General features: G+C 35.5%; 4 protein-coding genes across 6 annotated transcripts; 2 read left to right on the top strand and 2 right to left on the bottom strand.

Annotated features, from left to right (window-relative positions):
- Positions 1 to 1,330: 1,330 nt before the first annotated feature.
- Positions 1,331 to 2,741, bottom strand: LOC116292480 (serine protease 23-like). The gene has a single exon (XM_031699808.2). The coding sequence runs from the start codon at positions 2,664 to 2,666 to the stop codon at positions 1,515 to 1,517; it is 1,152 nt and encodes a 383-aa protein (XP_031555668.2). The 5' UTR covers positions 2,667 to 2,741; the 3' UTR covers positions 1,331 to 1,514.
- Positions 2,742 to 6,508: 3,767 nt separating this feature from the next.
- LOC116292483 (charged multivesicular body protein 1a) lies at positions 6,509 to 14,989 on the bottom strand. Its single transcript, XM_089033943.1, has 9 exons — positions 14,904 to 14,989; positions 14,791 to 14,810; positions 14,633 to 14,710; positions 13,930 to 14,076; positions 9,752 to 9,820; positions 9,547 to 9,606; positions 9,074 to 9,127; positions 8,184 to 8,326; positions 6,509 to 7,601 (listed from the first exon to the last, which is right to left on the bottom strand). The coding sequence occupies exons 1-9, from the start codon at positions 14,914 to 14,916 to the stop codon at positions 7,580 to 7,582; spliced, it is 606 nt and encodes a 201-aa protein (XP_088890069.1). The 5' UTR covers positions 14,917 to 14,989; the 3' UTR covers positions 6,509 to 7,579.
- On the top strand, positions 11,500 to 13,493 carry LOC148909464 (zinc finger MYM-type protein 2-like). The gene is made up of 2 exons (XM_089033942.1): positions 11,500 to 12,240; positions 12,330 to 13,493. Exons 1-2 carry the CDS (start codon positions 11,804 to 11,806, stop codon positions 13,297 to 13,299), a joined length of 1,407 nt encoding a protein of 468 aa, XP_088890068.1. The 5' UTR covers positions 11,500 to 11,803; the 3' UTR covers positions 13,300 to 13,493.
- A 390-nt stretch (positions 14,990 to 15,379) lies between the features above and the next one.
- LOC116292470 (RNA-binding protein 39) lies at positions 15,380 to 21,724 on the top strand. 3 transcript variants are annotated; one of them, XM_031699792.2, is made up of 11 exons: positions 15,380 to 15,497; positions 15,731 to 15,796; positions 16,325 to 16,407; positions 17,792 to 18,016; positions 18,117 to 18,266; positions 19,047 to 19,266; positions 19,846 to 20,320; positions 20,521 to 20,641; positions 20,717 to 20,822; positions 20,932 to 21,010; positions 21,206 to 21,724. In XM_031699792.2, the coding sequence occupies exons 2-11, from the start codon at positions 15,743 to 15,745 to the stop codon at positions 21,304 to 21,306; spliced, it is 1,614 nt and encodes a 537-aa protein (XP_031555652.2). In that variant the 5' UTR covers positions 15,380 to 15,497; positions 15,731 to 15,742; the 3' UTR covers positions 21,307 to 21,724. The 3 variants fall into 3 exon arrangements, with proteins under 3 accessions (XP_031555652.2, XP_031555653.2, XP_031555654.2); XM_031699793.2 differs by having other exon boundaries at positions 15,384 to 15,497; positions 15,734 to 15,796; XM_031699794.2 differs by lacking the exon at positions 15,380 to 15,497 and adding an exon at positions 16,059 to 16,098.
- The last annotated feature ends 184 nt before the right edge of the window (positions 21,725 to 21,908 follow it).

Genomic DNA, 21,908 nt, shown 5'->3' on the forward strand with positions numbered 1-21,908 from the left:
ACAAAGATGACATTTCCAAACCACATTCACGCTATTGTTCTTTGTTTTGTCCTAGATCATGAATTATTAATGAGTTTGATAAATTAATTTCAATCTAATTACAATTACTCTTCTTGTTTTCGTTTTTCTAAAATATTTCCTTTACAGATGTAGTTGCACAAGAAGAAGAAACAACAGAAGCACCACCACCACCAACAGCAGCAGCCTTAGTATCATCATTATTGTTATCGAGAAGATGGTTGCTGATGTCGTCATCGTCGTTGTCGATATCTCTCAATAGAACAAGAAGGAGAGTGCTAGAACATAATTTATAGGAGGACAATATTTCATATTGCTTCTTTCCAGATTCCGATGTGGTACCCGTTGGGAATAAGCAGCCAAGCTAACCAAGGTCTAAATTTAGAAATTCAATCCAGAGCTCGAGTCCCGAGAGGAATACTCAATCTTATAGCCTCAATTGTGTACAAATGTGTTCTTTTAATCTTTTATTACAGTGCACTGAACAGCTCAATATTATAACGCACATCCGAGACTAGGGCTGAGCAAAGAAAAGTCGAAACAGGTGTATTAATCTGGACAACACAAAACAATGGGTGTTATTTTTTTCATGTCCCCCAAAACCATTCCTCTGGGAGATCAATACAAGAGGTGTATCTCACCAAGAAGGTGTTCCTTCTTAAAATGCCTATCGTCCTTCTGACAATACTCTCAGAATTGATTCTAAATGACGTTGAATGATCCTAAAAAAACTTATAGTTTGAGTACGGCTTCGTGAAGTTATAAAGGTTCTTAATTCCATGTCATATGCTGATGCTGTGACGAATGAGTAGGCATTTTTGTTGTTCCTTGTAATTCAAAGCACTGACTTTTATGTGAAAACTAACTAGCAATAATTTCTATATGAGCAATGGGGAAAACAATGACAATATATATTATTATAATTATAATTATATTCTGAAGTACGGGAAACACTCACGCGTCCGCCATCTTGTTTTCCGGAACAGGCGGGTATTTTGGAGCATGCGCAGCGGTTTTTTAGTCGTGTCAGTCAAACCAACGTAGCTCCTCTTTATACAAGTTCAACAGGTAGCCTCGCACTAGTGTGCATGTGAAAGGAACACCATAGGGGTCCTACGTATGTTCCTTATGGAACACCACAGCTGAACTGAGTTTGCCCGCCGTAATATCACTCTGGACATCCCTTAAATCGAACCATAAGAGCATCAGCCTATCCGCAGCCGGATATTTGCTTTAAACATTTTGTGTTAATATTAAAGAATGACGTAGACAGTAGAAATTTATTTCAATTGATTCGAATTAAGTTATCTACATCTACTACAGTTATATGCTGCATAACACGTGCAATAATACAGTTTCAAAAGTCTTTACAATTACAATTTTCCAACATATTTTTTAATTTGCGTCCACGAATTTCAAAAAAGAGGGATTTTTCTCTCCCGGAGAAACCAATTAGGGAGTTCCAGTTAACTAACTTCGCAATTTTTTTAAATCATCTATGATGGACAACCCCTTGGGTGTTCAGCCCATCTACAAATATTCCTAATATCAGCGGCCTTGAGACTAACGGCATTATTAAAGTAGCGATAGCGACCATTTGGCAACCTTAGTAACTCTGTCTCCCCCGACAGAACCCCGATGATAACTCGCTTATTTTTCCCACGTCTTCGGATTACAGTGTACACTCCGGATCCTGAACTTCCTTTAGATGCATCACACTTGGAAATAATATTGGAACTTAATGTAAGTACGCTTGCACTGCAATCCACGTACCACAGAGTATTGCTCTTTTTATCACCAGGAAAACTTGAAAAGTATATATGTAATGAGGATTTCTTTGGTACGGTCAGACGAAAAAACTTTCTCGTGTGAGGTTTGGAAAGTCTCAGCACAGCGTAATCATAGTGTGAACCTTTGCTATTCATCCATTCGTTTCTTGGGAATTGTACTGAAGTCACTCTATACCAATGAAACTTTCCATTGCTCTTAAGGAATCCCACTCGTATGTTGCTTGTTTGTGTAATATACTGTGTTTTGTTATGGATGCAGTGAGCAGCGGTCAAGACGTGTTGGTTTGAGATCAAAGTCCCTGTACATCCTGTAGATATCTTAACAGAAGCAGAATAGGGGAATTTGTAAGATGCTTGGTAGTTGCTGATTCTTCGTCTGTTGTCTGGTGGAAAAATATAACGCTTCCGACGGACAAATGTATTATTCCTTTCCTTTTGATGCAACCTCATATCACCATAAATTGATGTTGGAAATGTAGAATATCGAACTTCAAAGACTGATTCAAGTTGAGCGCGGGTACGAAGTTTCGTCTGCTTCGAGAAAGCTTGGTGTAACTCTTGTCCTCGTTGGCTTTCTTGATGCGTCAGTAGTTCAGCTCTTCCATTAACCGGTACCGACCCGGCATTCTTTCTCTGATTGTTTAAATTCGTCGTCAAAGACTTTTGGTTTTGTAAAAGTTTGGGTTTGTAGTTGTTATGCAAATCCTGAAGTCTTGACTGCGTTATTGAGAGATTCTGAGGTACGTGCCTGCTCTTCAAGGAAAATCCGTTTGTCATCCCTGCCAGTACTACCATCATTGCATACGCACACAGCATACCTTCGAAATGAACTGGTCGATTTGACGCTGATGATCTCATATTTAGTTTGCAGGAAAACAGTAGAAATGTTCTCAACTTTGGTATAACGATTCACATAATAAAATGCTTGGTAAATGCCCTCATTTATATAGTGTCGTTTGTTTTACCACGAGACGTTCATTGTCAGATATACATGTCACTACCACGTTTGGTATACCCGCCCACGGGATGACTTCTGATAAGTTTGGCGCCAACGACTGTCTGCTTGTCACTGCCAGGTCAAACCACTTTTTCTTTCCATCCATTCTCCTCATTATCTGTATATGGTGCAGCGGAAATCATTAAAGGCTCTCAGTTAACATTGAACGCTCCATTTTTTGCCATTTTTTTATGTTAAGCTAATGAAAGACTCTTAGTTGAATAGTGAGAGTATTGTTCCTCACAGCTTGTAGTACAGACGTGGGCGAAGACGCTCGTTAGTTCGATTAATTTTAGGGGTAACATGCATCTCAGTTGGATGGCGAAAAACCTACGCATTTTTAATTCTCAAAAAAAGTGATTGCAGTTGGTTATCTGACTATCTCAAAGGTTCAAAAAAAAGCTGGAGACCTATGAAGCACAGTTAAGTAAGTCTGTGATTAGTTTCCAAAGTGGGGGAAAAATCAACTAATATATAGCTTACAAGTCATATAACTTGAAAGCCGACACTGGAAGAACACATGCTAAAACTACCCCGAGCTGCGTCGGTATTTGAAGTACAGTATGGATGATCAGAATGATAGGCATTTTTAACACCATGTATACGAATAAAAATTGGGCTAAGTCTGTTACAATGTCATTGTAAGCAATATGCACATTGTTAGTTTGAACTATTGCATATTACACGGTTATATAGCAAATTATAACAGCTCTTTTCAACAGGCAACGAAAAAAAGTGTCTCAATTCAGTTGAGGCATTTTCCCCAAAGAAATGGCACCAATAAACTATAGCAGTAACTTTAATTTTTCATAATTGCTTTCAGTTCCGTTATCTTTATAAATTATTATTTTTTATTCTATTTTATAACAATAAGCAATATTGAGTCAATTTTGGCAATATTTTCCTTTTATAATTAGATTTACTTATTAATATTTTAAATACGTAGCATTGTAAATATTGTAAATACATATATATAATTTATGCATATATTTCTGTTGTAAAGCGCCTTGGACATGCTCATGGATATGAGCGCTATATAAATAAACTTTTTTATTATTATTATTATTATTATTATTATTATTATTATTATTATTATTATTATTATTATTATTATTATTATTGAGTCAAGGCCATTATTTACCGGTTTGGAAGTTACGATTGGGACACGATATTTTTGTCACATTTTTATGGTGTAAAAATACACACTATAAAGTCATTCCATGAGCCAAAAGAATGAAAATAAGATTAATTTTTATCACTTGGTGTCTTTGAACTCAATGCTTCATTATTAGAGGGTTTACAACAATACAAAGGTCAGGAAATAATAACCTAATAGAAAACTTGAAGTGTTTTTTCGAGTGTCGGTCCTCAACTGTAAGTACTTATTACGCGATATTCTGAATATTAATAATAATACTAATAGAGGAGGCGTTGTAAGGAAACCCCTCTGAGACATCCACCACCGACCAGCTATTTACTAATCTTGATAACTGACCACTAGAAGTGACGTTCTAAGACTAAGCTCCGCCTGAAGTATACGACTCATCTATAGAGAGTTTTAGATTGACTTTTTTCTCTCCCCGCAAACGGCAAACGTGACCACGTTTTCATAGTTTTCCTGTATTTTACTTTACTATTTACAAACCTTCTCACCAAGCGCAAATACTCTTTTGTTTTTCTACTACTTGGACTTTTTTGCGATTCTTTTTCAGTCATTTGAAGGAATTTTTTACTGGTCAACTGACGTTTCACGTTTGCCGTGAACGTAAATCTTTAACTCTCTTATATTGCTTATGGAAACTATGCAAAACATTTGATTAAACAAGGATCAAGCTCGATCTAGTGCAGTCTTGCAAAAATGAAAGCAATTTTTACGGATAAATTCCTACAATTCTCACGGACTAGGTTCGATAGATATAGTGGCAGATTGTCTTTTCTCGCTATCATTATGTCATGATGGGTAGTAGCGGTCGGCCATGAACAACATTCGACCTTGGCGTATTAGTAAATCGATCAGTGCCTCATCTATTGCAAAATGAACGAAAAATTAATTTCTTTGGACAGAAATCTCTATTTTATAACCTGCATGTTTTCATCGAATGTCAGTCGACATAAGTTTCATGATTAGGAATCAACAGTCGGATCAACAGTCATTCCCGTTAAAAACGTGAATATCTAAGTTGAATCCTTAAAACGATTTTTTAAAATGAAAAAACAAAAAATTCAAAAATAAGATTTAAAGTTTCATTGGCTCACTTTTTCTCGTAGGAAAGTGATATTATTTTTATTACATATTTTTTTGCATTTCGTCAACTTTGATTTCATGTACTTATAGTTAACCGTGGTGTTCAAGCCGACAATGCCCTTGCTTTGAGTAGCAGGCTACAAGATAAGATTGAGGTCATTACGTGAAGGAAAGAAAATTGCCATGCTTTTCTTCGTCCTCCTTTTCCTGTTATTTCAACCTTCTGGTAGCAAAAAGGTCAAGCGACGAATTTAGAAAAAAAAAAAAAAAAAAAAAAAAAAAAATGCTAATCCAAACATAAACCGGAATTTTTTTCCCATCTCAACACTTAACGGAAAGAGACCGCCGAGTTAGATTAGGAACTCAGCTATACTTAATAAATTGAAGCTGAATAGTTATCTGTATTTCAATCGGCGGCAGCCGTTTTGAGATGTTGAGCAAGTCTTCCTGGACGTGGGTTTATCTTTTTCTCAGTAGATAGCAATCAACCGATAATTTTGAACACATTTCTTGACAATTGAACACAATTTTGCGCTTTTTGTCCTCGGCAGCTAGTAGTAGGAAATGAGCCATTGACATTGACTCTTTACCGGATGTCTCAAAATCAACGCGTCGTTTTTTAAAACCACATCTCGGTGCTTGGATATCGAATGAAACACTCTTTCTCGTGCTGAAATAATTGCATCTCGATCAAGTTAAGTTTTTTTTGTATAAACATTCAGAATAAACTTTAATATATGTAACGAGGACTGAATCACCTCTTACGATCGATGACTGACTGCACCCACAACATACATGTTGAAGCTGCGCATGCGTAACTGCCTCACCGAGCACCGAGCGGCAGGAAAGTTTCAATGCCATGGTATTTTACCTTGAGTTTTTTCAGTAGTTACTGATAAACAAATTGAAATAAATAACTAACTCCTGAACTCTAAAATGTGTGTGTGTGTGTTGGGGGGGGGGGGGGGGGGTTGGGTTGTCAATAAATGTGTATTGCACCGTGATATGTGAACGAGGTATGATTATAAAGCTAATGTGAAGGTACCCTTTACCCTTCTCAAAAAGTATCGTGGATGCGAGGGCTAGCATGAAAATACAAAATTCACACTTTTTCTTGATGGAATTTGTGATATTTCTTTGTATTTCCATATAAGCCTCGCATTCAAGACAATTTAAAGAAGTGTGTATATGCACATAACGCATCACAGTTTCGAATTTTCTCAGGTTGGCCTTGAATGTCCATTTATGTGTTCCCGTAAAGGCCGTTGTAAGAGCCATAATATAATCGTATCGAGGTTTCTTTGTGTGATCGATTTGGGGAGGGGAATACTACTTCCACAATACTTCTCCAAACTAGCGTAAAAAAAGCAGGCCTTACTGGTTTTAAATTAATTTACTTCAGATGTGGTAAGGGATCCAGCAAAAAAAAAACATGTTCAAAAAGTAGAAACTAGAAACTAGACACAAGATAATTTTATTGTTTTCACGATTCCTTCATAATAAACGGTTCTCCATGATATAAAACTGTTTTTTAACAGATATTTATGGATTATATTTACCAAATAAATACAGGATAAATCAAACAATTCATTAAAGTCAAGAAGAAGAAAAAATACATTTTTTCAAGATGAATACGTATTATCCTTCTAATAACAAGAGGTCAGCAATGTTGTAAGGCAGTTTTTCCATAAAGCCACGAAACAAATCAGTGTAATAAAGCTTTTTCTCTCCCGTGACAAGGAAGCCATATTGGTGTACCAAACAATAGAAACTTTCTACACAGTATTTGCATAAAATTAAAGTTCAATTCCCAGAGGATAGAACATGTATTGTTTTGGTACACCAAGATGGCTGGAGTGACGTTACGTGAAAGCGCTCAATAGTGGGATAAATACAATAGAAAACAAAATAATTAGAGTGTATTTCTTGGGATACATGTTACGTCATAGTCGCCATGTTGGTTATTGTATTCATTAAGCTTCTCTTGTTGGATCAACTAAGATGGCGGTCGTTTGATTGCTATTTATATCTCAAGGGATTTACAGTATCTGTCACGTGGTTGCACTCCAAAAAAACGCTCACCTTTAGTTTATGACTAGGAAAACTACTCTAAATTTTATTTTCTTTGCATGAAATATTGTATCACCCTGTAAAAGTAGTTTACATGTGATTGATGCATTACTTTGCTAGTGCAAAAGTAAATTATTCGAACCTTTGAAAACATTTGTAGTCATTTGTGAATTTTTTTGTTACTTGAGCATCTGAAAATCAAAACTGATACATTTGTCAAGCGAGCCTTGGGGCTCCTGTGCTTAATATGGCAGAGAAAAGACTGGTTGAGCTTAGTGAGGCATTCTAGTATCCAGCTCCTACTCATCATAAGTGAAAGACCTTCCTCATGAAACCACAGGTATCCCAGCCACAGAGATTGTTCTCTACTTATCATTAATATTATTTACATTTTTTGTTATTTGTTGGTGTGATTATTATATTCACTTTACAAAACTGTGAAGGATAAAGAATGCAAACCTAGTTCCTTAATGCTGCCAATCTGTAAAATAATAACAAAATTAAATTAACACATACAAAAATCAATACAACATTCAGGTAGGGTATAGCATTTTCCCATCACAAGTTATGTTTCATTACCTTCAGAATAAGATTCTTTGTTTGAGATACATATGTCTATATTTAAGTTTCTTCTCAAGTGCAACCGTTAAACAAAAAAATGATACCCTAGCAGAGGCGTACATAGTTTTGTAATGGGGGGGGGGATTCAAAAACAAGGCTGACCATGAAGTCGCATGCTGGCTATCAGTCTTGTGGGCTCACAATTGTAGGATAAGGGGCAAGATGATGGCCATTGAGTCAAAATCAGATTTACTGTACATGGGTATAATTGGCATTTTGTTTCATAGGAGATACTGAAAACAGTATCTGCGAATGTGATTGCTCATTTACTTATTCAGTGAATTGATTACAAACTGATTTGTAAAAATAAGTTTGGTTACAAAGGGTTTATCTGGCACTCCTCTAACCCTCCCTTGTGTACGCCCATGCCTAGTGAATGACACGCAGTCTGAAATGGGAAAACATAATCTCAAACTAAAAATATCATAAATGTTAAATGTACCTTTTTGTGAGTTGATCCTCTTCTTTCACTGAACGTTCTCCTTCTCTTTCTCTGAGTGATTCTGTTCCTGGTTGTACTTTTTCTAATTCACTCATTATTTCCAAGCCATTTTCTTCAGCTACTTGACTAATAAGAGCTTCAACCTGTTGATATTTGACAATCATATCTATTCATATAACATTTCATAATTATTTTGTAATTAATGTTTGCATCACTGCAGTTATTATTGTTTGCAAATACAGATTTTTGAAAATAATGGTTGACTTGCATGAACAGGTCAGGTGATCATATACCCCCCTTAAAACGAATAGCCAAACCTAACTCTGGGAATAAAAAGAGCACCAAATTAAAAGAGCAGCTGTAAGGGGTTGTGCCAAATGACTGTGACTCCCCATAGCCTGCTTTTCAAACTTAAAAAAAAAAGTCAATGAGGAGACAGAAAATCTTCAAATTAAAAGAGATTAAAACCAAAGACATTTTCTTTAAAAATCGGTCTTTAATTTTAGATTTCTGATTGGTATGTAGTAACTTGTGAGATATTGAGCTCCGAATGCAAGTTGTTGTGAATTTTGACAGCTGGACTTGTACATTTACATGCACCTTTCCAATTATCATATGCTTGGCAGGGAAGTCAAATTTTCGAACAAGTCTTAGCACCAAAGTGTTCCTCAACTATCAAACTATAATTTTTATGACATATTTGTGGGCAAAATGAAATACCAAGCTTTTCTGTAATCGTATTTTGAAAGCCTTCAAGGTTCTAACCATCATCTCATTACAAATTCAGTAACCTTAAGATCTTCACTAACTTGGTGCTTGGGCTACCTGTGGATAAGCTTAATTGGTTTTGGTATTTGATCAATTATGTAATGATATTGAACTAAACATACCTGGTCTTGTGGAGTGGTTAGAGTTGTAGCTTGGCCCATGGAACTTTCCATCACCTGCAAGACAAAAAACAAACATACTTATAAGCTGCAACATTGATTTCTTAAAAATTATTATTCACCGAAGGCGAAGTGATTATTAGAGAGTTTTCTATCATGCATGAATTTTATTTTTTCTCGAATTTTCTAGTAGCTATACAGATAGCTAAAATCTCTGAGAAAACATAAATAAACAAATTATAAATAAAGATGACGAATTTGACTAAAATTCTGTGAATCTACAAGACGAGTGCATACAGTATGTCATGAAATGCCTTGATTTACATCCAACAACACACTATTTGTTACAATAGGAATGATTTAATGCATGTGATTAGGAAGCAATGTCAGCTATTGAACAACTTTCAAGAACAATTTCCAACTTTAATTAAACAGAATGCTAGTTCAACTACTTTTAATTAATTCAGTTACCATACCTGAGTATTGACATCAAGATCTTCAAACAAACCTTCAAATTTTTCCATTGTTGCTGAAATCTAAAATATAGATTGAATAAAGTTTAAAATTTTATCATATTTCATAAAGATTATCCAAGTTGCAATGTTTTGTTAGCAGGACCATTCCAGTCCTATAGAAAATCATACTTTGGTCTCACATTTAAAAATTATTTTGATTTCATACCTTTTCTAGGTCCATACTTTTCATTGCTTTATCAAGACCTTTTGTTACACCTTCCATGCTCTTGCTCACCTAAAAAAATAAATTTATAATAAAATATATACACTTACTTCACTGCATGCATTGCAAATCTGCTGTAATGGCTGCAAAACTATATACAATGAAACCCTCAAATGAATGCATTTTTCTTCCTTCATTTTTTAGAATGGAGTAGTTAATACAGAACACCCTTTTCCATTCTCAGTTCAGCTAAATACAACAGTTAGGGAGTGGAAATATCAATGAAAAAATTTAATTGAGAAGATATAAAGAATGGTGTAGGTCATGTAGACCTATGATGTACTAATATTTTAACGAACTCAAACCAATCTTATCTAGAGACATAATATTGTTAGGGAAAAATATCCATGTTAAGAGCTTGTCTAGATATATAGTATCATTTTTATTCATGAGTTTATACATATGATATCGCGAACGAGCATGTCTGTGAGTGATATCATATGGAAAATGAGTGAATAAAAAATATCATGCTCTTAACATGTAATGATAATGTTTATTACACACTTAGGGCCGATAAAATTTCAAATTTCAAGTTTACCCTGAAGAGATATCGTATCACTTCCTCTATGGTTTTTATTCATGGCTTTATCACACGGATATCAACCTTAAAAATGTAATAAAGTCACATAGTTCATGAAATGCTGCATTTGCATGTAGCGATAAAGATTGCAGGGATGCCTGAACATAACTCATGAAAGAAAAGTGCATGTTAAATGGTTGTAGCCAAATAGGTTTGATTAACATGTCTCTTATGCATGTTTGATCTTGTGTCATCCCCAAGTTCTTCATAATGGGACACAGCACACTTGGGCAGGTTTGAGCTTTTTTATGATACCAATTATAATCTATACTGCTTCTTTTGTATGCATACAAAAACAAGTGACAAAATAGTAAGTGTATGATTACAAAAAGCATAATGGCTATGGTTCCACCAGTGTAGTTTTATACAATGAGCACTGTTATAATGATGTCAAGTTATATTTCTAATGGAACTGTCTGTGGCCATGGAATCCTGGCAGCATTTTGGAAGGACAGATTACAAGGCATTTGCTGTACAATGTTCATTTGACTTTACGATGGGTTAACAATGTTTATCTGAAGTTTATCTATCAGCTAATGTAATCAAAGTGAACCAAACACAGTCCACAAAATGAACACGTGCAACATTTTAGCTCATGCATGTGGATTTTCACCCTTCTAAGTTACTAGTAATGTTTGGGATTCAATGGAGGTCAAATATGAATAATGATTCAGGACTTTCTAATGGAATTGCAAAATAATCTCATCATAGATTAACCCCTGGTAAAGTCCTGTCTTGAAAACAAGGCTGTAACAATGTGCAGTAATAAGCTCTTAGTTAAACCACCACCATAATATTATGCCCCCCAACCAATAGGAAAGTAAGATATTATGTACTTATTGACTGAGTGGGAGGGCCGTACGGGAAAATATTTGGCTCGAGGTCATGTCGTACGGACCGAGCGCAGCGAGGTCCGTACAAATGACCGAGAGCCAAATATTTTCCCATACGGCCCGACCTAACTCAGTCAATAAGCATTTTATCATATGACCCTCACGAAAATAAAAATAGTTAAGAAAAAGAAAGCGCGCGGATTCGAGCAGGGCCGGATGTAATATTTCAAATCCGACAATGAGGACAGGACGGGATTTCAAGTCCGTGCAATTAGTTCCAGTCCGAGGCGAAGCCGAGGACTGGAACTAATTGCAAGGACTTTGAAATCCCGTCCAGTCCGATTTGGAGGATTTGAAATGACTTCTCATACTCATTAATTATTCGGGAGGGATGTTGTTTTTATCTTGTATTTATTTCATTGTATATGATCTTCGCTCCATTCACCTAGTTGTAATAATGACAATCTTTTGTTTTGTAATGGTTTTATTTTGCTTTCGTCCTTTGGGATTTCTTAAGATAAATGCTATCTGAATTACTTATGCAAATAGCAGTTATTTTTCTCTGAATGTATTCATTTCAACATGGCTTCTCGTCAAAGAGACAGCGATGAAGAAGCGGAGCTTCTACCTTTAAAACGCTTTCGAAAAGTGAAAAGTCAAGCCCAAGAAGAAGAACTTTTGCAAAAAGCTGTGCCAATTTCAACCCGTTACAAGAATAACTGGGCTGTGAATATTTTTGAAGAATGGAGGCAAAGTAGAGAAAACAAAGTGGCAAGTTTGGAGTCTACCTCCATGGATGTCTCGCTAGAGAGCATTCAAAATTTGGATATTGAGGCATGGGAAACTATGACAGTTCCATCCCTAAACTTCTGGCTTGGCAAATTTGTTGAAGAAGCAGCAAACAAGAAAGGTTCGCCATATCCTGCTCGTACGCTTTATCAGCTTATCGCTAGCCTTAAACGCCACCTAGAGTCGAAAAACCGAAACGACGTCAATATGCTTGACAAGTCTAACATGTGGTGAGTTAATTAGAAACTTTCTGTTTATTTGCTTTACTTTGCACATGAATAAAACCTTATATTATTCTAACTGAACGTTTTTCTTTTAGTTTTTCTGGACTGAGAAAAATTCTGGATGCAGAGATGAAAAGTGTCCACGCCGAAGGGGTTACTAATAGAAAGGAAGAAAAAGAGGTGATTACAGAAGAAGAGGAAGAGACGATGTGGAGGAAAGGAGTACTAGGCCAGTCAACAGCTAAGATTTTGCTTAATACAGTGTACTTTTATAATGGTAAACTATTTGGCATGCGTTCTCAAGAACATAGGCAATTAAGGATTAGCGATATCGAAATAGAAGGCGATAATACCATAATTTATCGTGAAAATTCTTCCAAAACATTTCATGGTGGCATAGCAGATTTGAAAAAGAAAGCGAGAGTGATTAAACATGTTTGCCACGAAAAGGGCAATGAGAGCCACGAGCGTTGCTTGGTTAAGATTTATAATCGGTATTTTGACCTCGTAAACAATCTTCGTGTTAAAGCAAAAGGTTTCTATTTTCAGCCATATAAGGACGGAAAATTTGCGTACAAAAACTGTGTTGTAGGAATTCATACTCTCAATGAAATTCTTCCTAGTTTGTGCTTGGCAATTGGCAGTAAAAGGAAAACTAGCCATAGTCTTCGCGTTACATGTGTTAGCAAACTGTTTAATGCAAGTGTTGACGAAAAGCTTATAAGAAGCAGAAGTGGTCACGTTAGTGATGCTCTTTTGGCATATGAAAAAAGTAGCAAGGAGCAGGAGCAAAAAGTTTCTAACATTTTGAACCCACCAGCTCAGCCAAAACAGGTTTCATCTGAGTCAAAGAATGAAATTAAGGGAAGTGAAATTAAGAATGATATAGAAATGCCTGTATTTGATATCAATGAATTAAAATCTATATTTAATGATATCACTGGTTATGAGCACGAAGCTCAGTTAAATGAAAATACATGTTCTAATTTTTGGAGCTTTTCTTCTGACGGGCCTATCAATATATCTGGCAACTGTAATGTTACAATCAACCAGTTCAAAATCTAGCTTGCGCTTGAATGAATGCTAAAACTTATATTTATACTTATAGAAAATGCTAAGTTTACGATAGCAAATTGTTTTGAAATTTCATTAATATCTAAGTAAGTTGTTAAACGAAGTGTTGAGTATATTTGCAACTATTATTGATTATAGTTTATTGGTAATAACTTCTGAAATAAATGCTTGATGAATTAAATTTTCTGTTTTCATCTTTCTATATATTGACTTGATTCAATGCTTGGACTGAATTAATTTTGTTCCAGTCCTTGGACTGAATTAATTTTGATCCAGTTGTTGGTCGACTGAATTAATTTCTTTTGTTCCAATTCATCAGCCCCACCTCTTCCCTGCTGATATCAAAACCCTCCCCGGCTTTAAGACACTTGACCTAGTTTCAAGATACATCATGTGACCAGGTACGAGGTAATCGATTGGCTAGTTACCTCATGAATAATTAATGAGTATGAGAAGGGTTTTTCCGGCCCGCTTACGTCAACCCGTCCGGCCCCCATCACGTGACCTTTTTACAATGGTTTTATTAGAGCGCGCGAGCAGGGCCGTACGGGTCATATGATAATTTGATTTATTTATGGTTAACTTTGATGCATGAAATAAGTGTAACAGTATATACTGTACCTGTTTCATCATCATCGCCGTCTGTACTTTAGAAGACACTGCATCAACTCTTGATGCAAGTCTAAGAAAATTCAGCCCTTCATTCTTCTTTCTGATTGCATTCTCAGCATATATCCTAGCTCCTTCAACATTCTTCTGTGTTAAAGCCTGGATAGTTAATAAAACAATAATTAAATAGCAATAATAAAATATAGGTTACAAGCTTTGATGACTCACACTTGCATGTACTGTATGTCAAGCATGTCAAATAATTTGTATACATTTTATAATCATACATTTTAATTAAGCTGTAAGCCTAAGGAAATTACTATTTATTTTATTTAAAAAAAACGTACATACATACATACATACTTTATTACTTCATCCCTTTACAGGGCTTTTCAGAAGCATTGACAAATAAAGAATACAATATGATATAAAAGTTAAATATAAATACAAGTATAAGTATAAATCTAATAAGTATAATAAATCTGATGTATACTATATATACGCCTGCCCTCAAAAGGACCGCGACAAGAAACATACGTACATAAACACACGTGCCGCTGTAGCACCTTTGTAGCTGTTCATATGATATTAAGTGCATATTATGAAATAATATCACTTGACATATAAAGTTGTTATTTTTTTCAGGCCGATTCATACATGTACAACTACTGTAGTTTTATTCTTTCAGCTTAATGAACTCAATTCAATATTTTACCTTTTTCACTTTAGCTTCTTGTACTTTTTGATCCTTTTCGCATTTCTTTGCATATCTTTCTAACTGTTTTGTCGTAAACTAAGGATATTACAGATAAGTATTAATACTTTGTTAAATATTAGTGTCGTTTCTAAATTATTTCCAAGCAGTTTACAAACCTTCAACTGAAATAAGGTATCTGAAATAAAAAGAAAAAAACATAGTTGTTTATAGCAAATACGTCAAATGATTGGAGAATTAGGTTCTTGGGAGAACAGATCAACGATTTTACCTTCAATTGGCATGATCAAAGCTTTATAAAAAGGAGAAAATATCGTTAAAAGGGAAGTAAATTGACGAAACCAAGATGAACACTGACAAAAATCTATAAATAAACACTAGAGCCCAATCTCCCTATGGGTTCCCTATGGGTTTCCTGTGTTTTACTTACCCAATATGGTATTACTAACCAAATATGGTTATTACCTCATTGTATGGAAAAGCACTTTTTCCTGCAGCATTTCTCTCTAATTATTTCTTCCGTCATGAAAGGATAGTTTGACGATATTTCTAATTCATTCTGATAGTATTTCAGTCATTGATAAAATTTTTCGTTTTATTTAACGGTTTTTGTGAGCAGTTGGACCCGGAAGTACGTCACAGTTTTATGCTCCAAGTTCTAAATGTGGTTACCCTGTGGTTTTGTACCAAATATAGTGTTACACCCCTTATTTGGCATTAGCCCTGTCATTTGCCCTGGTACACCCCACTTCACCAGCGTGAAGAAGAGACGCCATTTTTATCTATCAAAGAAGTAATATTACGAACTTCTTATTTTTGACCGAAATTTCTTAAAAATTCTCTCGTATTGGAGCATAAATTCAAGGTAGAATGAAACTTATTTGATTGTTATCTATTTTTTTAACTTGAAAGTCAAAGAATTGTGTTTAAAAATTACACTTTTTTGCTTCAAATGGATGAAGTGCTTAGCCATGTGGTCGAGCAAACTTTCATAATGTATGGGTAAAAATTACCCTGAATATTGGATTTTTAAGGGTTTTCTTTCCCCTACATCATTTGGTTTACTCATTCTTATATTTGTATGTGCTTTTTTCACAGCAGTCTGACAATATGACTGAAGATTTTGACATCGAAGCTATGCTGGAGGCTCCCTACAAGAAGGAGGTAAAAACTCTTTCCAGTTTAGATTTCACATCATGTGCATTTGCTAATATCTGATATAGAATTAGAAATCGCAGTGTTTGGGTTCTTTAACCATGTAAATTCCAATTCTTGTGTTGCCTAGAGCAAGCGTGGGAAATTTGTTAGTCATATATCCCGATTTCACTTTCGTCTCTAAATTATCCAAATTTTTAAATGCGTCCCAGATTTTAGGTTTTATAATTCACATAATTTCAAAACTTGTATTTCTTCTTGATTGGACTAGATTCCCTACTGTGTTATTTATAATGAGATGTCTTGTTCAGGTGGGTAGAGTTACATTAACATAAACACCAGAATAAACTTCAAATGTGCACATAATCTGCATTAGTTTTCCTTAACCCCACCCCACCCCGTGATTTTTCATTATCTGGCAACCAAAATGATACTGAGATATCATTCCAAAACATGCCAACAAAAGTGGTAAAACAAGTTGAAGCTAATGATGCCTTAGATGATGCAAAATTATTTATTGAAGAACTTTGTTTTTAGACAACGCCACAGAACAACAAGAGCAAAGAGGAAAAGGGCCATTCCAGTTCGAGTGATGATGACGATTATGAGAGAAAAAAAGGGTAAGACATTGATTGACAAAGGAATACTGGCTAGGGTTTCTGTAAAAGAGATCTAGGTGTGCATTGGAAACATATGATCATTATGGCTATGAAGCTCTTTCTGCCAGTAAGTGCCGCAGCAAAGGATTAGGATATCTTCAAACAATGCTGAGCCACTGCTATTTCTTATCTTCTAGGTACACATAAAAATTTTAGGTTATTCAAGCCACTATAACAGATGATGACTCTGGAAATCGAAGACATTCTCTATTTTGAATGTTGCAGGTTAAAGTGGTTACTTTAGGGGTGGGCTTTGGAGTTTTACATTGATTGTATTGCTCCAACATATATTCACCTTGTAGAAGAGCTTTTAAGGCTATTGCAAGAGAGTTTGAGGGTTGAATTTCATGTTTTTCTTAACACCAAACTGAAAACTAAAGTTTTTATAACTGTAGTACAACTAATGAAAAAATCTGCAGGGATGTATCCAGTGTGATTTGATGGCCTGTTTTTGTTAACAAGCATTCTGAAATAACTTAGAGATGATCTGGTTTCGATGATCTTTGTCAAAATTTAACTTAATGAAATGTGGTAATGTTTTTTTTGTAGCAAGTGTGACTTCAGTAAATAGAAGTCATAAGAAGATAAAAGGGTTGTGACGAATTATGTGACACATATTGTGATACATTTAAAATAAAGATACCTTTCGCTTTGTTTTAATTAGTGAAAGTCATAAAAAAGGATCCATTTGTAAAATCTTTGAGGAAAACATTGGTAGCTAATTTTGAGTGATTTAATGGGAATTAATATAAAATACAGTTCTAAAACACCTGGATACATCCCTTATATGCTAAAAAAATGAATTAAACAATAAAAGCACAATATTTATGCTTTTTCTTTAAGTTAAATTGCACTTTGCCTTGCTATAGGAGCAGTTATTTTAGGAGTAACACCTAACGTTCTTCAGTTTGACAATGCTTTGAGGAATGGAATTCTTTTTTTTCACTAAAATAAGAAGAACTTGTCCAACACTGAAAAAAAAAAACCAGCATAAGAGTAACGGATAGATTGCTTCATCATTTGTCTTGGCAAAACGAGCATAACTTCCTAGCCTATCCATCAAGCAGTTTTGTTATAATCTGTTTTCTCTCATTTTAAACAGTTATGTGGGACTGAACGTGAGCTACAAACGCATTTAGAAGGTATTGTATGCCGCCGGCACTTTGGCAAACCTCACAGCGTAGCCGACTTAAAATACTTATCAGCTCCAAGATATGGCATACATATGGCAGGAGTTTTCAGTGAAACAAATGGGAGATTTCCATTAATGACATCTACACAAAATGTAGGTGAAAAACTTTATATCATGTCATTCTCTCATATTTGAATTCTCGTTGCTTTGCAGAAGGAGAAGAAGAAGGTCAAAGTCAAGAAGTCCAAGACGATCTCGCAGTCGAAGATCAAGATCTAAATCTCGAAGTCCTAAACGGAGATCACGCAGTCCAAAAAGAAGATCACGTAGTCCAAGGCAGAGGTCTCGTATTTCTAAAAGAAAGAGCAAGAGTAGATCACGAAGTCCCAGAAGAAGAAGTAGAAGTAGATCCTATAGCCCTAGGAGAAGGGGTTCCAGGTAAAGGAAGAAAAACAGTTGTATACATCCGATCAAGTTACCTCCAGCAATCAAATCAAGACCAAATTAAAGGTACAAAATTACTTTTCTTATTTTTTAGGCGAAGACATAGAAGTATAAGTAGAAGCAGAAGTCGTTCTCCTCCCAGACGAAGAAGGAGAAGTGGGAGCATAAGTCCTACCAGAAGTCCTGTAAGGAAAAGAAGAAGTGACAGTCCAAAACAACCCTCTCTACCACCTAGTCCAGAAAGGTACAGCAATGCCTTGCATTATCATATTAGCAATACCATTCCTATTAAACTGACTAACTAACTGTCTTTAAAAAGAATGACTTAGGCCATTAAAACTTTGGCTTGTGTAATGTGTGTGTAAAAAACCGAAGGCTTTGTTCCAGAGGTAAAGTTCTAAATAATGAATAAATAATAAATGGGATTTAACAGTGGCATTTCTACGGAGTAGCTATCATCCACTGTAATTCCAATTATAATTTAGGAGTTAATTTTTGCTGGAGGGAGGAAAGCCAGACAACCTGCAAAACCCTCGAAGCACAGGAGAGAACCAACAAACAACTCTACTCATATACGACATCGAGCTCAGCGGGACTCGGACCCGGGTCACATTGGTGAGAGGTCAGCGCTCTCACTGCTACGGCACCCGTGCTTCCCAGCTTTTTATTGTTGTTTGAAATGGCCATAACAATCAACAACAGAAAATCAGTTTAAGGTATTCAATGTATAGACTAGAAAGAAATCTGTAATTTACCAATATTTTCATTGCTAATGCTGATTGAGGCAACAGTTATGAAATGAAAATCAGACAGTAGACTTCAGTCAATCAAAAAAATCCTTTCCATTTACCTTCTCACAGTTTCCATAGACCTAAAGTTACAATACTTTAACAATGTATTTGATTGACAGTAGTGTATTGCTTGATTTCCCTGTCACAACTGTTGTCTCAATTGTTCTATTGCAATGAAAATGTTGTCAAACCCACACAGGGCTTCTAATGTAAATGATTTATCTAATTTACAGACATGCACCAGAACCAGAAACCCCAGAGGCAATACTGGAGAGAGATCAAAGAACAGTATTTTGTATGCAGCTTGCAAGAAATATCAGACCAAGGGACTTGGAAGAGTTCTTTTCAAAAGTAGGACAGGTGTCAGATGTGCGCATAATCTCTGACAGAAATTCAAGAAGGTCAAAAGGAATTGCATACATTGAATTCACTGATAAATCAGCTGTTCCCTTGGTAAGTGTTAACACTATTTCAAGTTTGGACATTTGATTTATAAACTTTTCAGTTTATTCATCAATATATAACAATTGTACTTGTGGATGAATAGTCACAAAGGAGAAATTAGTTTGGTGTTATACATGTCTTAGGATGAGTTTTTGGCCTCCTGATCAGCCTCTAATTTTTCCACTTTGGAAATTTTACTCCTTGAAAACTCCTTGAATTTAATTCACGTTTTCAAGGGCACTATTGAAAAGCTCTTGAATTTTACGATTTTAGCAAAACTCCTTGAATTTTTGCTTTGATGATTACTTGCATGGTTCTGAAATAGATCTAGTCAGAAAGATTGGAAGATCTGAAAGTCGGTCATGTGCAACCACCGTGTAAAACCTCGGCATATTTAGCTGAACATACTCCTTGAAAATTCATTTTTGGGTCCTTGTATACTCTTTGAATAGTCCTTGAATTTTAAGTGGCTACCTCAGCACGAACCCTCGTAAATATCTTCTGGTAATCACTAGATGCTCGAAAAATCGAAGTGTGCAAAACTCAATATTAAAGTCTAAAATATTATGCTAAAAAATTATTTCCTAGGCTATTAATCTATCAGGAAACAAACTTCTTGGAGCTCCAATCATGGTCATGCCAACACAAGCAGAGAAAAACAGACTTGCAGCAGAAGCAGAAAAACTGAAGCAACCAATTGGTCCAACAAGACTTTATGTTGGTTCTTTACATTTCAACATCACAGAAACAATGATCAAAGCTGTGTTTGAGCCTTTTGGAATAGTAGACAGTGTACAGCTGATATATGATTCTGAGACTAATCGATCTAAAGGCTATGGGTTTGTACAGTTCAGAGATGCAGAGGCTGCTAAACGTGCTATGGAACAGATGAATGGCTTTGAGCTTGCAGGTAGACCCCTCAAGGTTGGCCCTGTCACTGAGAGAGGAGACTCATCGGCTTATTCATTTCTTGATGATGAGGAATATGAAAAGGGTGGAGTAGAACTTAATTCTACTGCCCGTGCAGCTCTCATGGCTAAATTATCTCAGGGACATTCCGCAGGTGAGAAAATAATAAGCAAGCGTTTGATGATTCGTTAGTGGCAAGCAAGCAATTATTTGCCAATGCTGAGACACTAAAAAATCACGATATTCATACTGCACAAAACACAACGAAAAAAGAATAATTTGAATGATAATAGTTATTGAATGTACAGGCTAATAAAGTAATTTCAAAAGCTAAACACTTTTGTCTGGTTTTAGGTCTCATTGTTCCTGGGGCCCCGGCATCAGCTCCTGGTGTACAGCCATCTTTACCTACTTCTGTAGCTGTCAACCTTCCTACTCCGTGCTTTATGCTTACCAACATGTTTGATCCAACAAGGTAAGTCTTATTACCATCCATTCATTTAGCTTTTTAATATTCTCCTTTGCTCACTCAGTCATTGGTTTGTTCCAGGGAAAAAGATGAAGGTTGGGATCTAGACATCCGTGATGATGTTCTGGATGAATGCTCAAAGTTTGGACCAATAGTTCATATCCATGTCGATAAAACATCACCACAGGTATGTATTCTGGTCTAATGTCACCATCGCTACCAGTATCTCAATTATAATGAATTTATAAATGTACATTAAGTTAACTGTATTTGTGTTGATCTGTTCAATTCAATAGGGTATAGTTTATGTCAAGTGCTTCACACCTGATACTGCTATAAAGGCATCCAAGGCATTACATGGAAGATGGTTTGCAGGTAAGTAGAGTACAGTAATAATTATTCATGTAAGAATCAGTGATAATCTTTGATCTTTTTCTTTCTTTTTTGCATAAAAAAGGGGTCTATATTGGTGATCACATTATTTCCTTACCTCTCCTAGGCATTAAGCCGCATAATGATAATACATTATTTTAATAAAGCTTTAATACTTGGTGTTATTTCTTTGTACAGGAAAACAGATCATAGCAGCACCAATCCCTCTATCTAATTACCATACAATGTTCCCTAATGCCATATCAGCATCAAGAGCACTACAGCCGTCCACAGTATAGACGACTCTCTCCAACATATTATAAATTACATAACTTGGTGATTGGATTACGTATTCATTGTATTATGGAGATTTTCTGTTGCTTTAGCTGACATAATGTTTAGCTTATCTTTGGTAGTTTATCTCCTGATTGAGTTAAACGTTCATTGTAAATAGATTGTCTTCTCTTATAATTGTATTTAGTTTATTTCGGACGTTTTGAATAATTTCCACCCTACAGAGCTCTGTCCACCTTACATGAGTTGTAGCAGGTACTCTAAGATTTTGCATTGCATGCTATTAATTTATTCTATCGTTGTAATTTTCTTTAGCTTATAATTCTCTAACGAAAAGTTGCTTTAATTTTTGGGCAAGTGAAATCAATCTGTTTTACTGCGCAGTAAGTTCGTTCTTTAGTTAATAAAATCACTTGAAAACGATCTTTGTACTGAGTCCTTTAAGGAGGCTGGAAAATGTTTCCTGCCTTCACATACACTCCCAATTATGAACTAAAAATAATAATATGACTACTGTATAATATGACTACTGTATAATATGACAGCAAGTAAACCAGGAAAGCCAAAGACTAAACCAAAGATAACAATGAGCATGAAAAAATGACGG

Source organism: Actinia tenebrosa, unplaced genomic scaffold (assembly GCF_029948245.1).
Source record: "Actinia tenebrosa isolate PJP-AT-01 unplaced genomic scaffold, QUT_ActTen_1.0 PGA_scaffold2__45_contigs__length_23673736, whole genome shotgun sequence".
NCBI classification, from domain to species: domain Eukaryota; kingdom Metazoa; phylum Cnidaria; class Anthozoa; order Actiniaria; family Actiniidae; genus Actinia; species Actinia tenebrosa.

What these genes read in the sequence shown, in the direction of transcription:
- LOC116292480 (XM_031699808.2), bottom strand. Translation starts at nt 2,666, where the DNA reads ATGAGATCATCAGCGTCAAATCGACCAGTTCATTTCGAAGGTATGCTG.
- LOC116292470 (XM_031699792.2), top strand. Translation starts at nt 15,743, where the DNA reads ATGACTGAAGATTTTGACATCGAAGCTATGCTGGAGGCTCCCTACAAG. An exon ending in CCTAGGAGAAGGGGTTCCAG is followed by an intron (nt 18,017 to 18,116) that starts GTAAAGGAAGAA and finishes CTTATTTTTTAG; the next exon opens with GCGAAGACATAGAAGTATAA. An exon ending in AACATGTTTGATCCAACAAG is followed by an intron (nt 20,642 to 20,716) that starts GTAAGTCTTATT and finishes GGTTTGTTCCAG; the next exon opens with GGAAAAAGATGAAGGTTGGG.
- LOC116292483 (XM_089033943.1), bottom strand. An exon ending in AAGAAGCTAAAGTGAAAAAG is followed by an intron (nt 14,077 to 14,632) that starts GTAAAATATTGA and finishes TTAACTATCCAG; the next exon opens with GCTTTAACACAGAAGAATGT. An exon ending in ATCTTGATGTCAATACTCAG is followed by an intron (nt 9,128 to 9,546) that starts GTATGGTAACTG and finishes TTTGTCTTGCAG; the next exon opens with GTGATGGAAAGTTCCATGGG.
- LOC148909464 (XM_089033942.1), top strand. Translation starts at nt 11,804, where the DNA reads ATGGCTTCTCGTCAAAGAGACAGCGATGAAGAAGCGGAGCTTCTACCT. An exon ending in CTTGACAAGTCTAACATGTG is followed by an intron (nt 12,241 to 12,329) that starts GTGAGTTAATTA and finishes TTTTTCTTTTAG; the next exon opens with TTTTTCTGGACTGAGAAAAA.